Source organism: Urocitellus parryii, chromosome 4 (assembly GCF_045843805.1).
Source record: "Urocitellus parryii isolate mUroPar1 chromosome 4, mUroPar1.hap1, whole genome shotgun sequence".
In the NCBI taxonomy this organism is placed as follows: domain Eukaryota; kingdom Metazoa; phylum Chordata; class Mammalia; order Rodentia; family Sciuridae; genus Urocitellus; species Urocitellus parryii.
In genome coordinates, this window is record NC_135534.1 from 80,092,504 (window position 1) to 80,112,040 (window position 19,537).

Genomic DNA, 19,537 nt, shown 5'->3' on the forward strand with positions numbered 1-19,537 from the left:
GCAACACAATTCACAATAGCTAAATTATGGGACCAAACTAGATGCTCTTCAATTGAAGAATGGATAAAGAAACTGTGACTTACATACACAATGGAATGTTACTCATGATTAAAAGAGCATACAATCATGGTATTTGCAGGTAAATGGATGGAGTCGAAGAATATCATGCTAAGTGAAGTAAACCAATCCCCAAAACCCAAATTCCAAATGTTTTCTCTGATATGTGCATACTGATTCATAATGAAGGCTGGGGGTTAGGGGGAGCATGAGAGGAATGAAGGCACTTTAGATAGGGCAAAGGGGAGGGAAGGGAAGGGAGTGGGCATAGGGGTAGGAAAGCTGGTGGAATGAGATGAACATCATTATTCTAAGTACATATATGAAGACATAAATGATGTGACTATGTACAAGCAGAGAAAAAATTGTGCTCTACATGTGTATTATGAATTGAAATGCATTTTGCTGTCATATATAAAAAATCAAAATAAATAAATAAATTTTAGAAAAGATAGGAGTAGGGAAAAAACTAATTTAACAAGCAGCTATTTTAATCATTAGTTTCCACCTTCTCTCTCCAACAAAATTTTGTTGTAGAGGTAATTTACATATGTCTTTTGAGAGCTATACAGCAATAGCAAAGTTTCCATGAAAAACAGAAGAAAAAAATAGCCAAAGGTCTAGAAATTAACAAATTACATAAGCGATCCTCAAAATGTTTATGTGAAGCACAAATCAAATTAGATATTATATATTAGATATTGAGAAGACTCTTGTCCCAATGTTTGACACTAGATAGTTATTTAAAGCCCTATATTCTTTATTAGTAAAACAGATAAAATACATCTGGGTGCTCCAAGATTGAGGGGGGTAATTATTTCACCAGCTGTTGCACATTATCAATAATTTCATTCTAACTTGCTGTATATGCTGCTGTGTATCTATAGGGTTAGGGACCAACTTATTTTCTAAAGAAAATATTCATGGAAAGGTGTTTGTCTCTGAAATAAAAAACACTTGAGGAATGTGTAAGGGGCCAGTAGCTGAAGGAGCTGAGGTTAGCCGGGCTTTAAACAATATATAAATATTCTAAAAAAGCAATTAGTTCAATAAAGATGTTTATTTTAAAGTTAACTTTTAGGGATTTTACAAAAGTTCTAAGAGGAAAAAAAAACATTAGATATATCAGCCAACAATGACACTGAGGTGAAATAAATCTTTTGCTTGTAATAACTTGTTAAAAACGAAGAAATATGCCTTGTCTAAGGCCATTAGAACTGCAGACAATGCAGCAAAGGTAGGGCATAGTCCTGGAGGTACCATCTCCTTCCAATCCCACGCAAAAATAAGAAAATGATTTTGCTTACATATGAGTAGCCCGCCCCTTGTAAATTTCTAAAATTTCCCTCTGGGTGAGATGGATGGATGCAGGAGTTCTGTTTGCAAATCTTCTAAACACCTTTAAAGAAAATGTATAATAAGTGTAAGGAAAGGATGAGGGCTGGGGCAGTGACATTTGCTCAAAACTCACTGACTGTAATAATGCAAGATCCTTTGAATGGCTAACTGTATTAATTTGAATCTATAACATTCCAGTGAGGAATGTGAAAACCTCAGTTAGAGAGGAATTACCCGAATTTGGAGACTTGTTCATGTGAGGGGATGGAACAAAAGAATTTCATTCTCATTTTGGTGTTGATGTATGGTTGAGACATTAGTGAGTTGCAGTGGAGCAGTCAGGATCTGGATTATTCCCAAGTTTGACAAGTTGGAAATTGGGTCCGAGAATCTGGAATTGGAGCAATCAAAAAGGAATGAAAAATAATGCTCAAATACATTTTGCAGCCAAGATTCCGAAATTCTTGGGATGAGACTGGCGAAGAAGCAGTGCTTTAGTCTTTTTTTTTTTTTCAGTTTTTTTTTTTTTTATTGGTTGTTCACAACATTACAAAGCTCTTGACATATCATATTTCATACATTAGATTGAAGTGGATTATGAACTCCCAATTTTACCCCAAATGCAGATTGCAGAATCACGTCGGTTACACATCCACAATTTTACATTATGCCCTATTAGTAATTGTTGTATTCTGCTACTAGTCTTTTAGGCAGCAGGAACATTTCCCACAGCTGCCACAGCCGACTTTGCCCAGATACTGCAGGATCCATGGAATGCAAGTTGCAGGCCAACAGGAAGAGTGCCTCCTCCCTCTGCAGGGCTTCCTCTCTCCCCGCCAGGGTTCCTGGGGACTTCAGGGGCCAGAAGGAGCTGGGGGCTGGCTCCTGTTCGTTAGTCTCTGGACCCACCGGCAGGGCTGAGCCGCCTTTTGGAAGGTCAGCTGCTGTCAGCGGCGGTGAAAGCTGCCTGGGAGGTCACCGCTTTCAAGGCTCTCGCTCTCTGCTCTTCTGCAGCCCAGAGCTTTTGCGAGGGCTGCTGGCGCCCAGATCTCAGAACAGAAGCCATGGCGAAGTCCAGGGGCCGGGGCCGTCTGTACCTTTGGATGTCTTTGATTGCCCTGCTGGCATCTTTTCTGGTGGGCTTTCTGGTGGGTGAGTGTACAATCAAGTCTCTGGGCTGTCTCTCTGCGGAGGTAAAGGGAGGAAGCCTGTAGCTGGAGCCAGTGGGTTGTCCCAGGCCAGTGTCTAGTTCGGCTCACGACACGGCTAACTCCATAAACTGCACCCAAACTAGAAACCGAACAGTATGTATTTGTGGCCGTAATAAGAAAAAAATAAAATAAAATAAATAAACTCACTGAGTTCAGGCTTTTATTGTGGGCTTTGAAAAGAGAATTTAGGGCTGTCACTGTTTACAGGGATGAAAAATTTATTTGCATTTCCAAGTAATAGTAATGAGTCAAAATTATTAGCTAATATTGACTAAGCACTGCAAAGAACTTTTTTCTTATCGTTTAAATACATAAATTTTGGAAAACTCCCTGTGTGTCAAGAACTGGTACAAATTAGATCCCTTGGTGAGAATAAGAGAAAGGCCTTAACTCAGAGATGCAAACATGTAAGAAAGGAAAGCACATCTCTCAAGTAATATCCGTTTTAACCCACTCAAAATTGCAGCACACAAAGGAATGTGGAGATTTTCTGCATTTTATATGGGTCTTTTTTTAAAAGTTCACTATGAGCTATTTGTTAGGCATCAGTTTTTCTTTTTCTTTTTGCCTTTTTTGGTTTTTGCTTTTTTTCTTCTTTTTAATTTTCTTTTTCTTTTTTTTTTTTTTTTTTTTTGAGTCAGGGTCTTGTCACGTGTTCCAGGCTGTCCTCACACTTGAGATCCTCTTGCCTAAGTTTCCCTAGTTTCTGGAATTACAGGCATGCACCACTGCACCACAGCTGGTTTCTACTTCTAATAAAGTCAAAAGTAATTGTGTATATGTATTCCCCCCCTCCCCACAGGCTGGTTTTTTAAGCCTCTCAAAGAAACAATCCGTGCACCACACCATGGTCAAAGTATACAAGGGAAACTGTTGTCAGAAATGAAAGCTGAAAACATTAGATCATTTCTTCGGTAGGTTTGTTTTGCATTTTTATCCTAAACATAGTATTTAAAGTATTATTTAGTCATAGGTGTATTAAAACTGGTTATATTCAGTTGAACAATCTTTGTGTGAAATTATATATTACTCATTAATTTACAGTTAGTTAAAATGTCTCTTTAAACCACTCTTGGTGTGAAATCCATAACTTGTTAAGAAGTAGGTCTTTCTTCCTAATTTCATCCTCCAGAAAAGTATCTGTTGGCTTACTGGGGGATGTTTCAACTTCATGCAGCTCTGGGCTGCAAGTGAATGCTATTCTTTGTTCCTCACTGTGGATGTAATCAGTAGCCTGAATTGAATCAGCAATTTTATTAATTTTTTATACACTGTATTCACTTAGTTTGTTCTTTGCTCAGTGATTTAGTGAAAAGGAGATCAGTTTTTCAGATTCTGTCTGCCACAGGTTAAACCTTGATCCTCTCTTGCTAATATAAATTTGTGGTTCAAAAATAGGACAACATGAAAACAAAATATGATCAGTGCCAATCTTCCATTTTCTAAGAGTGATATTTGTGAACTTGTTGAAAGCAATTAGCATAACATTTATTCCTGTGTTCAGGCTGTTTCAAAGAAGTGATATTTTAAAAATCAGCTTTATTGAAGGATAATTTACATAAAGTAATCTTGATCTCTATAATATCTACAACTTCAGAGTTTTTACAGATGTCTGTGGTATGCAACAAACCATCGCCTCAATCACGATACAAAATATTTCTAGCATACCCTCTATAGTTTGTTCTTCCCTTCACCCCTGACCCTACATAATCACTGTTCAGTTTTACATCACTATAGATTTATTTGCATATCCTAAAATTTTTATATAAATGTGGTGTTCATAGCATGTTCTGTGTGTTGTCTGGCTTCTTTCACTCAGAATAATGATTTTATGAGTGACTCAGGTGGTTAGGGATGTAGCTCAGTTGGTAGATTGCTTACCTGGCATGCACAAGGCCCTGGGTTCAATCCCCAACACTGCCCAAAAAATAAATAAATAAAATAAAAATGATTGACCCACGTTGTTGCATGTGTCACTAATTCCTTCTTGTTTTTTAAATCACTGAGTAGAATTCCGTTGTACAGATATTCTATAATGCGTACTTGAGGGACATTTGGATTGCTTCTACTTTTTATTATTGTAAAAGAAGCTTATATAGATAAGTGTTACAAGTCTTCATGTGATATATATTTTCATTTCTATTAGAATGATTGGGTTGGAGGATAAGCATTTGCTGTGTTTCTCTCTCTCTCTCTCTCTCTCTCTCTCTCTCTCTCTCTCTCTCTCGTGTGTGTGTGTGTGTGTGTGTGTGTGTGTGTTTTGCTGGGGATCAAACCTAAGGTCTTGCACATGCTAGGCAAGTGCTATTACACTGAGCTTTACCTCCAGCCCTTTAGAGTTTTTAAGAAAAGGCTAAGGAGATTTCAAAAGTGGTCATACAGTTTATATTTCTACCCATCAGTGTAAGTATTCTAGTAGCTCCACATCCAGGGAAATGCTTAGTATTTTCAGTTGTCCAGATTTTAACCAATTTAATTGTTGAATAGTGCTATATTATCGTAATTTTAATTTGCATTTCTTCATGACTCATGATATTAAACATCTTCTCATGTTTTTATTACACATTATTATATCTTCTTTTATAAAGTTTCTGTCCATATATTTTCCAATACATATTCTGGGGTTAAGTCCCTTGTTAATCATATGTATTACAAATATTTTCTACTGCAGCTGGCCTTTGTTTTCATAGTGGAGTTTTTGAAGATCAGAAATTTCTAATCTCAATATTAAGTTCATTTAATCAATTTTTGTTTGATGCTTCCTACTTCTTCTGTCTTATCTAAGTTTGTCTATGAGACTATTGTCTTAAATATTTTCTTCTAGAAGTTTTAGAATGGTAGTTTGCACATTTAAGGTCAATGTTCCAAATCGACTTAATTTTTGATATGGTTCGATCTAAGGATTGATGATAATCTTAAATACAAATAGTCAATTATTCCTGCAAAATTTCTTGAAAAGACTTTTCTTTCCTTCTTAGGAAGATTTTGTTCATTATTTCTTAAGACATTTTTCCCTATATTCTTCATTTCTCTTCTTCTGAGAGTTCAATTGAACCCTAGAGATCAATATGCAGAGTGAAGTGCATACTCCATGATACATTTCCTCCTTGTCCATGCTATGGTTTAATGAGATCACACAATTCCATATTAATTCCCATGGATGAATTAGAATTATCAATAATGAGGAATAAAAACAGCTAAACTGTTCTTGGGAAATTTGAGCTAATTTATGACCAAGGTACATCAGATATCAGGAAGCTAATTCAAAATGTTTTTTCTGACATGCTTTTTTGGAGACACAGAAAAAGAATGAGTGGGCAATGGGATGACTATCACTTGTAGTCTATATTGCTCATTTGGTAAAATGCTATAAAATGCAGACTATCTTAAGAAATGAGACAACATGTTTAAATTTGTATAACTTAAAAAAATCAGGTAAGATGTTAACATTATTGACCTCTGCCGCATATCATGAAGTGTCCAAAAGAAAGCACCTAGAAAATTACATGAGTTATCAGGAGTAAACCTTGGTGCTGGCTCTTACCTTGAAATTTTTATTACTATTACTTTGCTGTAATCTATAAAGTATTTTTAATATATTATGTTAATATACCATATTATATTGCTGTATATTACCTTGGATATATTACCATACATATGGTGATAAATGATGTATTAATGGTTTTCATGATGATTAAGAACATCCTTGAGACTGGCTTTTTTTTCCTTTGTGTATGACTGAATACAGAAATGCATACTAAGAAGGATGATAGGAATAGGAAAAGAGGGAAATACAGTGCATTAGGAGTCCACAATTTTTTAAAAAATATTTTTCACTTTTTTGCAGTACTGAGGATGTAACCCAGCACCTTGTGTTGCTAGGCAAGCACTCCACCACTGACCTACATCCCCAGTCCAGGAGTCCATGACTTTAATGAAGGAAAAGGAATAGCCCACAGTTTTGCAAATGAAAACACCCATTTGGTTATAAGCACCAAAAGAGCTATTTGAAAGGAAGAAAAAGAATGAGAAAAAAAATGAAAAATAAGAAGGGCTCTTAGTTATCCTTCTTGCTCCAAGATAGGGGCATGGAAATTAAATAGTTTGCAGATAAGCAAAGTCCTCAGAAGATACCTGTTAAGGCCAGTAGTTAATGCAAACTTTTCATGAAGGAGCGGAGGATATTGAGGAATTGTTGATCATAAGTTTAAGGAATGTATATACATGCAGAAAAAATAGTTTAGCAGGGAAAGGACAGATTCAAGACTGTGTTAAAAGAATTAGTTGTGGGAACAATTTGATTTTCCCCTATCACTTTCTTGTTGGCAGAATGTCAACTGTGTTTGTCTTCTGCCCTTCTTCCATGAGGGCATGTGTTCAGTAATGATTACCTTCCTTTCAGCCCAGGGATCTCCTGATTAGTTCATAAGCCAGTCATTCTAATTCTTTCTTTCGGGCAATGATTGTTTTGAAAAGAAGCTTTTTGTCTTAAACATTGCCAAGTTAATATATGATGGCCACCTTACATCACAGGGAGAAATTCAAAAGTAAATGATGTTATTTCCAGCTGCTCTTTCTTATTTTTTTTTTCATTTCTGTATTTCATTTCAGTGGGTTCTCTAAAAGATGAAAGGCAAAAGCTTATGGTTAATCCAACATCTTAATTTAAGAAAATACATTTATTTTTCCCTAATTGTAAGATACTATCTGCTCATTACAGAAAAGAAAATGAAAATATATTATGTAAAGTAAAAATTAAATATCTCAGACTCATTGTTTCCCTATGTATAAAAATTACTTCTTTCTAAACACATTTATACTTTTTAAAACAAATATTTAAGTTATTAAGCATCTGTATTTGCAGCTTTCATTTAATGATATAGAGAGGGCTTCACAGAGAAGATAGTCTTGAGGGATCCTCATGAACCATTAACAGTTTGCAGGTGGAAAAGGTGATGGAGAGAGATTCAGTAGATGAGACAATATTCATGTCTGAGAGAAGACCTTGTGTGAAGACTAAAGGGTATGAGAGAGAAAGCATAATCATTTCAGGGAGAAAAGAAGTATGCTCAATGACATAGACCAGAGCAGTTAATAAAGAGAGTGGGAGGAAATGAAGTTGAAAATATGGGACAGACACCAATGGGCTTCCTATGCCACATTGCAGTGTGAATTTGATAATGCAGAATGTAGGGAGCTATACAAGGATGTAAGCAGTTGGGTAATAAGATTAGGTGATATATAGTGAAATATCACCACTTCTCAAACTCAGACAAGTATAATTTCAGCTTCTTTCTCCAGCACTTATTAGCTACGCAATTATAAAGAAGCTATTCAACCATTTTTTCAGTTTCTTTTGTGTAAAATGGGGACAAAGGTAGAAGGTTGTAAGGATTGAATGAGATAACACACGTGAAAGTGCCAGTGGGGTCCTTAGCATGTCGAAAGTTTTCAATAAATATTAATTGACCTTTATTGCCATATTTATTTTTTGGCTGTCCTATGCTTAACTTAAAAAATAATTTATAAAAGTTTATATTATCGTTCATCTGACACGGGTGGGAAGTGGGATGGTTGAGAAACTTTAAAACATTATTCACCTAAAGCAAAATGTGTCTCAGTAAGAAGTATATTTGTGAGTTCATTTAATTGCTATAACTCATTTACACCCAGAACCAAGGTGGCATTGCCTAAACTCAGTTCGATCAGTCATTATTTCCATGATAACCTGACAAGTGCTAAGCCCTGGGAATTTTAAATATCAAAATATACAGACCTTAACCTTCGTGAGATAAACAAGCAACTATATTGACATAATCAATAGTAGAAATAGTTAAGTCAAGCGTACAAGTGCCTGACTGGTCCCTGGAAAACACTGAGATTATTTCTTCCCAAATGTCCTCTATCTACTGAACAAGTAGCCACCAGCAAGGAGGAGCACCATTAGTATAGCAGTATGACTTTCTTTTAGGGTGTCTTCTCATATCTGTTCTGATTGTCTTTACCTAGGAATGCATTCTTTTCTGAAGGAGAATATTATGAAAATTGTAGTTGTACATAAGTAATTTAAAAATTGGCATATCTATAAATTATTATTTCTAGCTGTACCATTTAGTATTTTTGACATATAATTCATAACTTAATATGTAAAAGATGTGTAATGCATGTAGAAGATTTCTTAGGCACACAAGCTGAATGTACTCTTTAACTCACACTTGCTTTTTGTTTGTTCATTGGTTTCTTTTTTCTCATTTTAGTTCTTTCACAAAACTTCCTCATCTGGCAGGAACAGAAGAAAATTTACTACTTGCCAAAAAAATTCAAGCCCAATGGAAGAAATTTGGACTAGATTCAGCCGACTTGGCTCATTATGATGTTCTCCTCTCTTACCCTAATGAGACAAATGCTAACTGCATATTGATTGTGGATGGACATGGAACTGAGGTGATAGAGAATTGTTGGTTCTTTTTTTTTTAAGACAGAGAGAAAGAGAGAGAGAGAGAGAGAGAGAGAGAGAGAGAGAGAGAGAGAGAGAGAGAGAGTTTTTAACATTTATTTTTTAGTTCTTGGCGGACACAACATCTTTGTTGGTATGTGGAGCTGGGGATCGAACCCGGGCCGCACCCATGCCAGGCGAGCGCGCTACTGCTTGAGCCACATCCCCAGCCCCGAATTGTTGGTTCTTTTCATGTAATTATGCCACACTCTGTATGGATTAGAATATAAGGTCCAGTAAAAATATAAATTTGTTAATAGTGTGTAGAACTCACATTATATAGAAAAGTTAATAAGTTGTAAACTAGTCAGTGTCTGGTATGTGTTAGGCATGATGCTAAGCTAGATCTTCAGGCAAGAATGAAGATTAGGACATGGGTCCTTTGCTTAAATAAGGTGAGGCAGACAATAGGATACAGGGTTTCAAATCAGTATAGTAAGTGACATGAATGGTATGATAAAGGGTCTTTATCTATACAGAAATGGGTCATTCACCCCACCCCCACACCCAAGACCTGGCCCCCACACTGGGAGTTAGAGAAGTCTTCCTATATAAGTTGACATATAAGTCATGAAAGAGCACAAGAGATGAACAATATGAAAAAGTAAGGTAAGAAAATTCTAGCTGAAAGAAAATATTGCAAAGACTTGAAAACATACTATCTTAGTATTATTGGTAGAATTTAAGATTTTTATGTATTCCAAGACTGTAAAATACAAACTGACTAATGTAAGAGGTAGACCAGTGAAATATTTAAGTTATTAAGCATCTGTATTTGCAGCTTTCATTTAATGATATAAACGGGGCAAGCTTCACAGAGAAGATAGTCTTGAGGGATCCTCATGAACAAAAGCAAGTTCTAAGCATGGGAAGGATGTGACCACAAAATTCTATCTGTTTTACATAGATGGGGGAGTCTACAGATTACACCTAGACTAGGCAGGGAGTTAGAGTTAAAATTTAAAGACAGTAGTTCAGATGAAAGATGATGAAATCCTGAATTAGCATGTTAGCAGGTGTGGAAGAATGATGATTTTGAGAAACAGGAAGTATATAGGACTTGTTTAGTGTCTTAGAGGAAAGAAGTGAAGAGTGTTCAGGATAACTGCTAGACTGTAGGATGTGGGTGACTAACTTAGTGAGGCTATTAATGGAAGTAGAGGATGCAGAGCCAGGAACCGGCTACAGGTGGGAGAACATAAATTCATATTTTAACTTGTTGAGTTTAGACATTAAAGCTAAGTGACTATTTGGGCTCTTAATATATGAGTCTGGACAACATAAGCACAACAGCTGTTGGCAAAATTTTGTTAGTCAATGAACTCTCACAGAGAGAGAATATAAAATAAGGCAAGTGGTGGGCTAGGGATAAAATATGTGTAACATTCAAATAAAAATGAAAGAAAAAGGGACCACAAAGGAGGCTGAAAGGAAAAGTCATGAAATGAAAATCACAAGTGTGCTACCTTTGTTAGCAATTTTTTTTTTCCATGCTTGGGATGGAAACCAGGGGCTCACATGTGATAGATGAACACTCTACCACTGAACCACATCCCCAACCAAGAGTCCTGCCTTTGAAGTCCTGCTCTTTTCGGTTTTGTTGAGATGAAGTCTTGCTATGTTGTTCAGTTTGGTCTCAAATTCCTGGACTCAGGTGGTCCTCCTGTAGCATCATTCTGAATGCTAGGATTACAGGCACATGACACCCTGTCCAACTTTGATGTCATTTTACACTGTATGGTAGCTTTTAATTGTCTGAGACTACATGCATTTATAAAAGTTTCTATTATTTTGAAAATAATAATAATAATAATAATAATAATAATAATAATAGAGCTATTTCTTATTGTCAGTAGAATTTACCTACTTAATTATGGAATCTAGGATGCTTATTAAGTCTATACTTGGAAAAATTAATTATACCTTAATAATAACCTGGAATTATTCTTCTAGCTTGACATGCTTTACTTCTTGCTAGGTATTCAAAACATCATATCTTGAACCACCTCCAGATGGATATGAGAATGTGACAAATATTGTACCTCCCTATAATGCTTTCTCAGCCCAAGGCATGCCAGAGGTAAAGTAAAACATTTTTTAATTCAAGTTTTATTTATCTCTATTATTTTTAATTCAAGCTTTTAAAACTTTCTTTATTGTATAAAAACTATGTAGAGGAATAAAACCAAGGAATTTACCTGGAGATTAGACATACTCACCTATTGTTTTATGTTCAGTACTATGCATGCCCCCCAAAATAAAAATAATAATTAAAAAAAGACTACCTAAAACAAAAAAGAAAACAAATACATTAAAAACAGACCCCAGTAAGGCAGAGGCCACTCTGTAATAACAAAGAAACTTCTGAAGATGATTTTAATTCAGCAAGGGCAATAGATGTTTTTATAAATTGATTTCCATTGTTTTTAATCTGAATTTACATACCATATGAGCAGTTAAATTAATGTTATTTTGGAAATTAAACATAGTTGTGAATGTTTTAAATGACATTTACTCTAGTTCTTATGACTCTGTACACACTGATAATCTCTTCAAAAGAAACCACACTACTTAAAATATGACTTACTGATTGCCTTTTCTCCAGTCTTTTCAGTATTTTGATAGTTTCTCTAAAATATTCTATAGAATAGCATGTTTATTAATCCCAAATAAAGAAAGAAAAGGACTGAGGATGTAGCTCAGTGGTAGAATTCTTGCTTTGCATATGCTGCAGGACCCTGGGTTCAATCTCCAGTATAGAAAAAAATGAAGAAACAAAAAAAGAAAAAAAAAAACCTTCTGCTGATGCAGTTTTGTGAAACACATTTATTTTAAAATTTTTTTCTTTAATTTTAGCAGTGGTATTTTTTTCTTCTTTTTTCTGTAGGGAGATCTCGTATATGTGAACTATGCTCGTACTGAAGACTTTTTCAAACTAGAAAGAGAGATGAATATTAACTGCACTGGAAAGATTGTTATTGCAAGATATGGGAAGATCTTCAGAGGAAATAAAGTATGGTGGAGCTTTTCTAGAGGGAAGGAACGGGGACAGATACTGTGGATGTAAATGATCAGCTTGCCTCACGGTTTCCAAAATTGCTTTGAAATTTCTTTTCTACTTGCCATGGGTACCCAGAAAATTTTATTTTTTATTCACCTCATATGTCCATAAAGGAAAAGAGTTTTATTAGAGGAATAATATCTTTTAAAAAATTAATTGAAGAAATGCATACAAACTAAAAAATAAAAATCTGCCTTGCATTATTCAACTTCATTGGCTAGACATAATCAATCTTAATAGCTTTTTCCAAACCTAATTCTGTGATATATAAACATACCTCTATATATTTACTATACACACATATATATGGATGTAATTATATTTAATATATAGTATATTATATAACATCAGTAATATCTATTATAATATGTAAGAATATATATAGATCTAATTAGCATTCATTAAACACAGGTCATTATCCACTGTATCTTGGATAACTTTATAATTTCACTCAGCCATGACTTGGATATTCTTTCATATCATTACACAGAAAGTCATGTAACATAGTCTTTAAGAGTATAGTCCATAGGTCCTTCCTTACCACCTGGGTCTGCTCTCCTCTGGGCCCCTGCACTTTTATTGTGAGCAAGATCCTTTTTTTTTTTTTTTTTTTTTTAAAGAGAGAGGGAGAGAGTTTTCAGCAGACACAATATCTTTGTTTGTATGTGGTGCTGAGAATCGAACCTGGGCCGCACGCATGCCAGGCCAGCGCGCTACCGCTTGAGCCACATCCCCAGCCCTGAGCAAGATCCTTAACCTCTCTGTGCCAACATTTCCTCATATATAAAATGGGAATGTTAATTATAGCAACAATCTCAAAGTGAAACTCAGATTGTTTCACAACAATCTTCTTACTAGCTCAGTGGTAGAATTCTTGCTTTGCATGTGCTGCAAATAAATTAATAAATATCTCACTAATTTAAGGAAGTGGTTAATTGGGGGTGTAGCTATAGGATATATATTTTGTATCTGGAGCTGGATTTTCTCTCTCTGCTTGATCTCACCATGATGAGAGCTGCTTCCCTCTGCCACACTAGGGCTAACTGACTTTATGTTTTATAGCACTTAGGGTAATAGCTGGTTTTAGTAATTTCTATATCTTAATAAATATCTCACTAATTTAAGTGGTAACATACTATTTTGTAGGAATGAAAAGCAGTGTATTTAACCATTTCTTTGTTAGCGAGTGCTTATCTTGAATTGGTTACTAGTACAAATAATTCTATTGTGAACATTCTTGTCCATATACACTTCAAACATCTATATGAACATTTTTATAGTATAGATTCTTGGAAATGGAGTGGCTAAATAATAGTGTAGCTTCGTACAGCATTTTGACAGGCTAATTATAACAGTCCTTCCCCCAAATTGTGACAGATTATATTTTCACTGATACAGCAAAATGATTTCTGAATATTGGGATCTCTTTTAGTTAATCAAGACTGATAGTTACATCTTTTGCTATAATACTTTTGCTGATGAAAGATTTAGTACCTCGCAGGGTAGATGTTATGGTTTGGATATGAAGTGTCTCCAAAAGCTCACCTGTGAGACAATGCAAGAAGTTTCAGAGAAGTGACTGGATTGTGAAGGTCTTAACCCAATCAGTAAATTAATTGGATTTAATTGAGTGGTAACTAGAGGCAGGTGGGGTGTGGCTAGAGGAAGTTGTTAATTGAGGGTGTGGCTATACCATATATATTTTGTATCTGGAGCTGGGGTTTCTCTCTCTGCTTGTTGACCACCATGATGTGAGCTGCTTCCCTCTGCCACACACTCCATCATGATGTTCTCCCTCACCTCAAGCCCAAGGAATAGAGCTAGCCTTCTCTGTACTAAGACCTCTGAAACTGTGAGCTCTCAAATAAACTTTTCCTCCCTAGGGTTGTTCTGGTCAAATCCTTTAGTCACAGCATCGAAAAATCTGAATAAAACGGTAGATTTTCATTTGTTGGTCAATTTACATTGTTCAAAATATTTTTGAGAAACAGGCTGAGAAGTTATTCATACACTTTGACTGTTTTGCATAAAATTTTATGTCAGTTTAATTAAACCAATATTTGTAAAGTGCTTACTCTATGATGTGTGAGATTTTGGAGGGTGGGTATTTAAAATTAAGACACGGTGTATTTTCTCAATAATATCCTCAGTCCAGTAGAGAAGACAGATATTTAAAAGACATTTTAATACACTATGATCTGCCCTACAGTAAATATATATACAAAGAATAAATCCAAAGAAGAAAGGAGACTTTAATTTTTCAGGTTTGGAAACCATAGAATATTTCACATGTGTGAGGCCTACAAAGAGGGGAACTATCTTCAAAGCAAAGAGAACTAAATAGGTAATGGCATATTCAAGTGCAATGTCTAAATTTCCTTACATTATGATTTTTTATATAAATAGTAATTTGCCATTTCTGTACCTTCCTCACACAGGTTAAAAATGCCATGTTAGCAGGAGCCATAGGAATCATCTTGTACTCAGATCCAGCTGACTACTTTGCCCCTGGGGTACAGCCATATCCCAAAGGCTGGAACCTTCCTGGAACTGCAGTGCAGAGAGGAAATGTGTTAAATTTGAATGGTGCTGGTGACCCTCTCACACCAGGCTATCCAGCAAAAGGTAATGGATGAGCCTAAGAGCCTGTCAGTGTAGCATTTTTGCAAAAAGATTCCTTGCTGTTTTAGATGGGGGAAAAAAGCAAGCATCTGTAGAATAACATTAAAATAACTAAAAAATGTATGCATTATGTAATTTTGGATTATTAGGAATTCAAAATAATTGCCTTTGTAGTATATATGTATGTATGTATGTGTGAATGTATTTGGGGCTAGAAATTGAACCCTGGGCACTCAATTGCTGAGCTACATTCCCACATCTTTTTATTTTGACATGAGGTCCCAATAAGCTAATTAAGGCCTAAATTGGTGATACTGACCTCAAACTTGCACTCCTACTGCCTCAGCCTTCTGAGTTACTAGAATTACAGGTGAGTGCCATTGCACTTGGCCTTTGCATTATTTTTTAGTTTGAATTCTCATGACATGTAGGCATGGGAAGGGAATATTCAGTTGGTATTCTCCTTTTACCCTTACTAGACAAGAGTTTCAGAAATGTTGCTCCTCATACCCAAAGTAATATTGCTCTTAACAAACTAGGATTTACATTTTCTAAGTTATCTAGGATTGTATGCTTCTTTAGATCACTCACTTGTATTTTAAAAATACCAATGAGGTTTTTTTATTAGTGTTATTTTAAATGTCAATTTTGAAGTTTTGACATGTGCAAAGCCATCTTTTTTTTTAAAAGAGAGAGGAGAGAGAGAGAGAGAGAGAGAGAGAGAGAGAGAGAGAGAGAGAGAGAGAGAGAATTTTTTAATATTTGTTTTTTAGCTATTGGAGGACACAACATCTTTGTATGTAGTGCTGAGGATTGAACCCAGGCAGCGCGCATGCCAGGTGAGCGCGCTACCACTTGAGCCACATCCTCAGCCCTGTAAAGCCATCTTTACAAATTCATTACCCCTAAAACTCTTCCTTTCTCTGTTTACTCTTCTTGCCTTCTCAATACCATTGTTCTGCTTTTTCTCAGCATAATTATTTTGAGATCCATCCATGTTGGCATTTCTGTCAGTTTGTTTCTGCATTGACTGGCTATACCAGAGTTGGTTTATCCATTTACTTTTTGAGGGACATTTGGATTGTTTCATTTTAGAAACTTTTACATATAAAAGTGCTACGAACAAGTTTACAAGTAAGTGTCAGTGTGTATACATTTATTTCTCTTTGGTAAATACTTAGAAGAAGAATGGATGAATAAGACGGCAGATTGATATTTAACTTATAAAGAAATTTTCAAATTGGTTTTCCAAAAAGACTGCTCTACTTTGTATTCCACCTAATAATGCAGTTCTTATATCCTTGCCAGTAGTTATGTGGCAGTGGCTATTAATTCTGGATTTTAAGTAAGTCCTCTAAGTTACAACTCATGATTTTTAAAGTTATTGTCACATCTTGGTCCTTTCCATGTGAATTTTAGAGCTGGGTTTCTAATTTCCCAGAAATTAGGAATCCCATAGACATTTTTTTTTTTCTGTGAGTTTAAAAGAAATCTGTAGATCAATTTGAGGAGATTTGACATCTTAAAATGTTTGAATCTTTTGATATATGAAAAAAGTACAACTCTTTACTAGTTAATTTCTCTTAGCAATGTTTTATAGTTTTACTGTATGGATCATGCACATCTTTTGTCAGATTTATTCATAAGCATTTCATAATTTTGTATTATTGTAAATTACATTAAATCTCAAGTCCTATTGCTCATTACCAATATACAGTAATGCTATTGTATTTCTAGAAAAAAATAACCCTTTACCTTGCAAACTTGTTAAATTCACTAATTATTTTTAAGGTTTTTACAATCCATTAGCATATTTACATAGATGATAATATCATTAGCACATTTACATAGATGATTATATCATTAGAATATTTACATAGATGATTATATCATTTGCAAATAAATACGGTTTTCTTTGTTTCTAATTTTTATATGTGTCATTTCTTTTTCTTGCCTTATTATACTGGCCAGTAAGCACTTTCTTTACAATGTGGAACACAGTTGTTAGAGCAGACATCCTTGCTTTGTTTTTGTTCTATAGGAAAACATTCAGTCTTTCTCTGGTAGCAGAGTATTTTGGGGATTGAATTTAGATGCTCTCACATACCAGGCAGGCACTCTACCACTGAACTCCATGCTGAGTGCTTTTATAAAATTTTAGTTTGAGACAGGGTTTTGCTAAATTGCCTAGGCTGGCCTCAAAATTTCTGTTCTCCTGCCTCAGCTTCCCAAGTAGCTGGGATTACAAGTATGTACCAACTTAGTCAACTCTTTGTTTAATATGACATTAGCTCTAGGTTTTAATGAATTGTTTTTGTTGGACTGAGGGAGGTCATTTCTATGTGCTTAAGGTTTTTGTCAGTAAACTATATTGGGTTTTTTAAAATGCTTTTTCTTTGTATATTGAGCAATCCTATGTTATTAATGCTTTCATTGAATCCATGCAGATATTTTTATGCTAATCCAATACCATCCTGGAATAAACTAGTTGGTCACAATTTATTTTGATTTTTCTATTTTATTTCATGTGTGCTAAACTTTTCTTAAGAATATTTTCTTTATGGTCATATTGTAAAGTGGTCTGTGAATGTTTTTGTAATAGTATTGTGCCTTTCTGGAATGGGACACTTACAATTTCCTTATTTTTCTGTGTGAATTTATATAGAATTGGTTAAATTTTGTCTATAGAGATTGGGATAGAATTCGCCTATAATTCCTCTGGACCTGAAGTTTATTTGTAGAAATTGTTTCTGTTTTAACTACCAGTTGAATTTCTTTAGTAGGCATAAGACTGATCAGGTTATCTATCTAGTCCTGAATGAAATTTGGTAATTCATTTCAGGGATTTTGTTTATTGAATTTGTCAGACAATTAAGAGTATAGAATTTTTTCATAATACTCATATTATTTTTTTAAACTTTGTCTACTGGGACCATAATGATATTTTCTCCTTTATTTTTTATTTAACAATTTATGTTTCCCCTTTTGTTCAATATATGTCTTATTAGAGATTGATTAGTTTTATTGATCTTATCAAAGAACCAGCTTCCAGTGTCATTTTTAAATCTATTATTTTGTGTTTGATTCATATATTTTTAGATTTATTCCAATTTTTTTCCTTTCTCCTATTGTTTTAACTTTAATTTTTTCTTCTTTTTTCTAAACTTTTAAGTTGGAATCTGATTTCATTTGTTTGAAACCTGTCCTTTTCCTAAGATAGGTGTTTTAGTGCTATTATTCTACTAAGCACTGCTCTGTCTTATACAACTTTTGATATACCGTTTTTATTTATTCAGTTCAAAATAGTTTATCATGTTAGTTTGCATTTCTACTTTAACCCATAGATTATTTATTATTGTGTTATTTAGTTTTCAAATATTCAGGGTTTTCCCAAGTATCTCTCTAATGTTGGTTTCTAATTTCACTGTGGTCAGAGAATATAACTTTTATGATTTTTATGGATACTGAGATGTGTTTAATGGTCCAAAATATAGTGTATCCAACACATATTTCATATGTATTTGAAAAAAATGGAATACAGTATTCTATAAATTTCAATTTGGCCAAGTTAATAGATAGATACTTCTATTTAAGTTATATATTTACTGAATTTCTAGATATATTGTTAAACTTCTTGTTTCAATACTCAATTACTATATCTAATAAGAAATAGTTGTTTGGCAAAACAATCATTTCATCTATTTTGTCATTTTTACATTGTTTGAAACATTTCTTCAATCTTGGCTGAAAGCCAAAAGTTCTTACATGGTTTTAAGGCTTTCAATAGTTTTCTGTCTTTCTTTGAAGAGAATAATGCATTACTGTTTGAATAAAATATTTGTTCTTATTTCCCAAGACCTTATGAATTCAATTTTTCCCAATAATTGTAGTTTTAGAATCTGAGATACATTTTCTAGGCATCTAGTTAACTGAAACTTCTCTAAGAAGGATTCAAAATATCCTTCAGGAAATTAAAGAAAATTCTTGTAAGTTAAAGAGGATTAGGTGAAATGTCAAAACAAAATCGAGAATCTATAAACCCTACAATTAGTTTTACCTTAAAATGTAAACAACTTAATTCTTACTGTTGAATCTAATAGGCCATAATAAAACAATAGCTTGATTTTGGGGGCGGGACTTTTAATTTTTATATAATTGCAAATGTCTAGCAAAATTGGCTGGACATGTTGGTGCATGCCTATAATCCCAATTACTCAGGAGGATTAAAAGTTTGATGCTAATCTGGGAAACATAGGTAGACCCTGTCTGAAAATAAAATGAGAAAAATATTGGGGATATAACTCAGTGGTAGAGGGCCGACCTATCATGGGTGAAGCTCTGGGTTCAATCCCCAGTACTGAGAAAACAATGTGTATAGCAAGCAAAGCTATAATAATAATACAAATATTTCCTACATAGTTTTTGCCCAGATTCTTCAATTGTTTTCATTTATGCACTTGATTTTGCAGATTATACTTTCAGACTAAATATTGAAGAAGGAGTTGGAATCCCGAAAATACCTGTACATCCTATTGGACATAATGATGCAGAAATATTACTACGGTATATAGTTTTTTTAGTTGGATATGAGAGGAAGACATTTTGTCATTTTCTCATCTAAAACCAATAAAAACCCAATTGTGTTAAAAGTAAAGTCTTGTATCAAAATAATTCCTGAAGTAGGAATTATATTCCATAACAGGAGCAGTCAGTTTAGTGACTAGGAAATAATAAAACATTGCTCTGGTTGCT

The 19,537-nt window shown here is 34.4% G+C and overlaps 1 protein-coding gene across 2 annotated transcripts in view; it reads left to right on the forward strand.

Annotated features, from left to right (window-relative positions):
• Positions 1 to 2,271: 2,271 nt before the first annotated feature.
• Positions 2,272 to 19,537, forward strand: part of Naalad2 (N-acetylated alpha-linked acidic dipeptidase 2) — a 43,143-nt gene continuing 25,877 nt past the window's right edge. For both annotated transcript variants that reach the window (XM_077797681.1, XM_077797682.1), the window contains exons 1-7: positions 2,272 to 2,547; positions 3,409 to 3,520; positions 8,864 to 9,050; positions 11,081 to 11,182; positions 11,990 to 12,115; positions 14,602 to 14,788; positions 19,255 to 19,348. In XM_077797681.1, the coding sequence (XP_077653807.1) occupies positions 2,460 to 2,547; positions 3,409 to 3,520; positions 8,864 to 9,050; positions 11,081 to 11,182; positions 11,990 to 12,115; positions 14,602 to 14,788; positions 19,255 to 19,348 (896 nt within the window). In that variant the 5' untranslated portion in view covers positions 2,272 to 2,459. The remainder of the gene's footprint in view (positions 2,548 to 3,408; positions 3,521 to 8,863; positions 9,051 to 11,080; positions 11,183 to 11,989; positions 12,116 to 14,601; positions 14,789 to 19,254; positions 19,349 to 19,537) is intronic.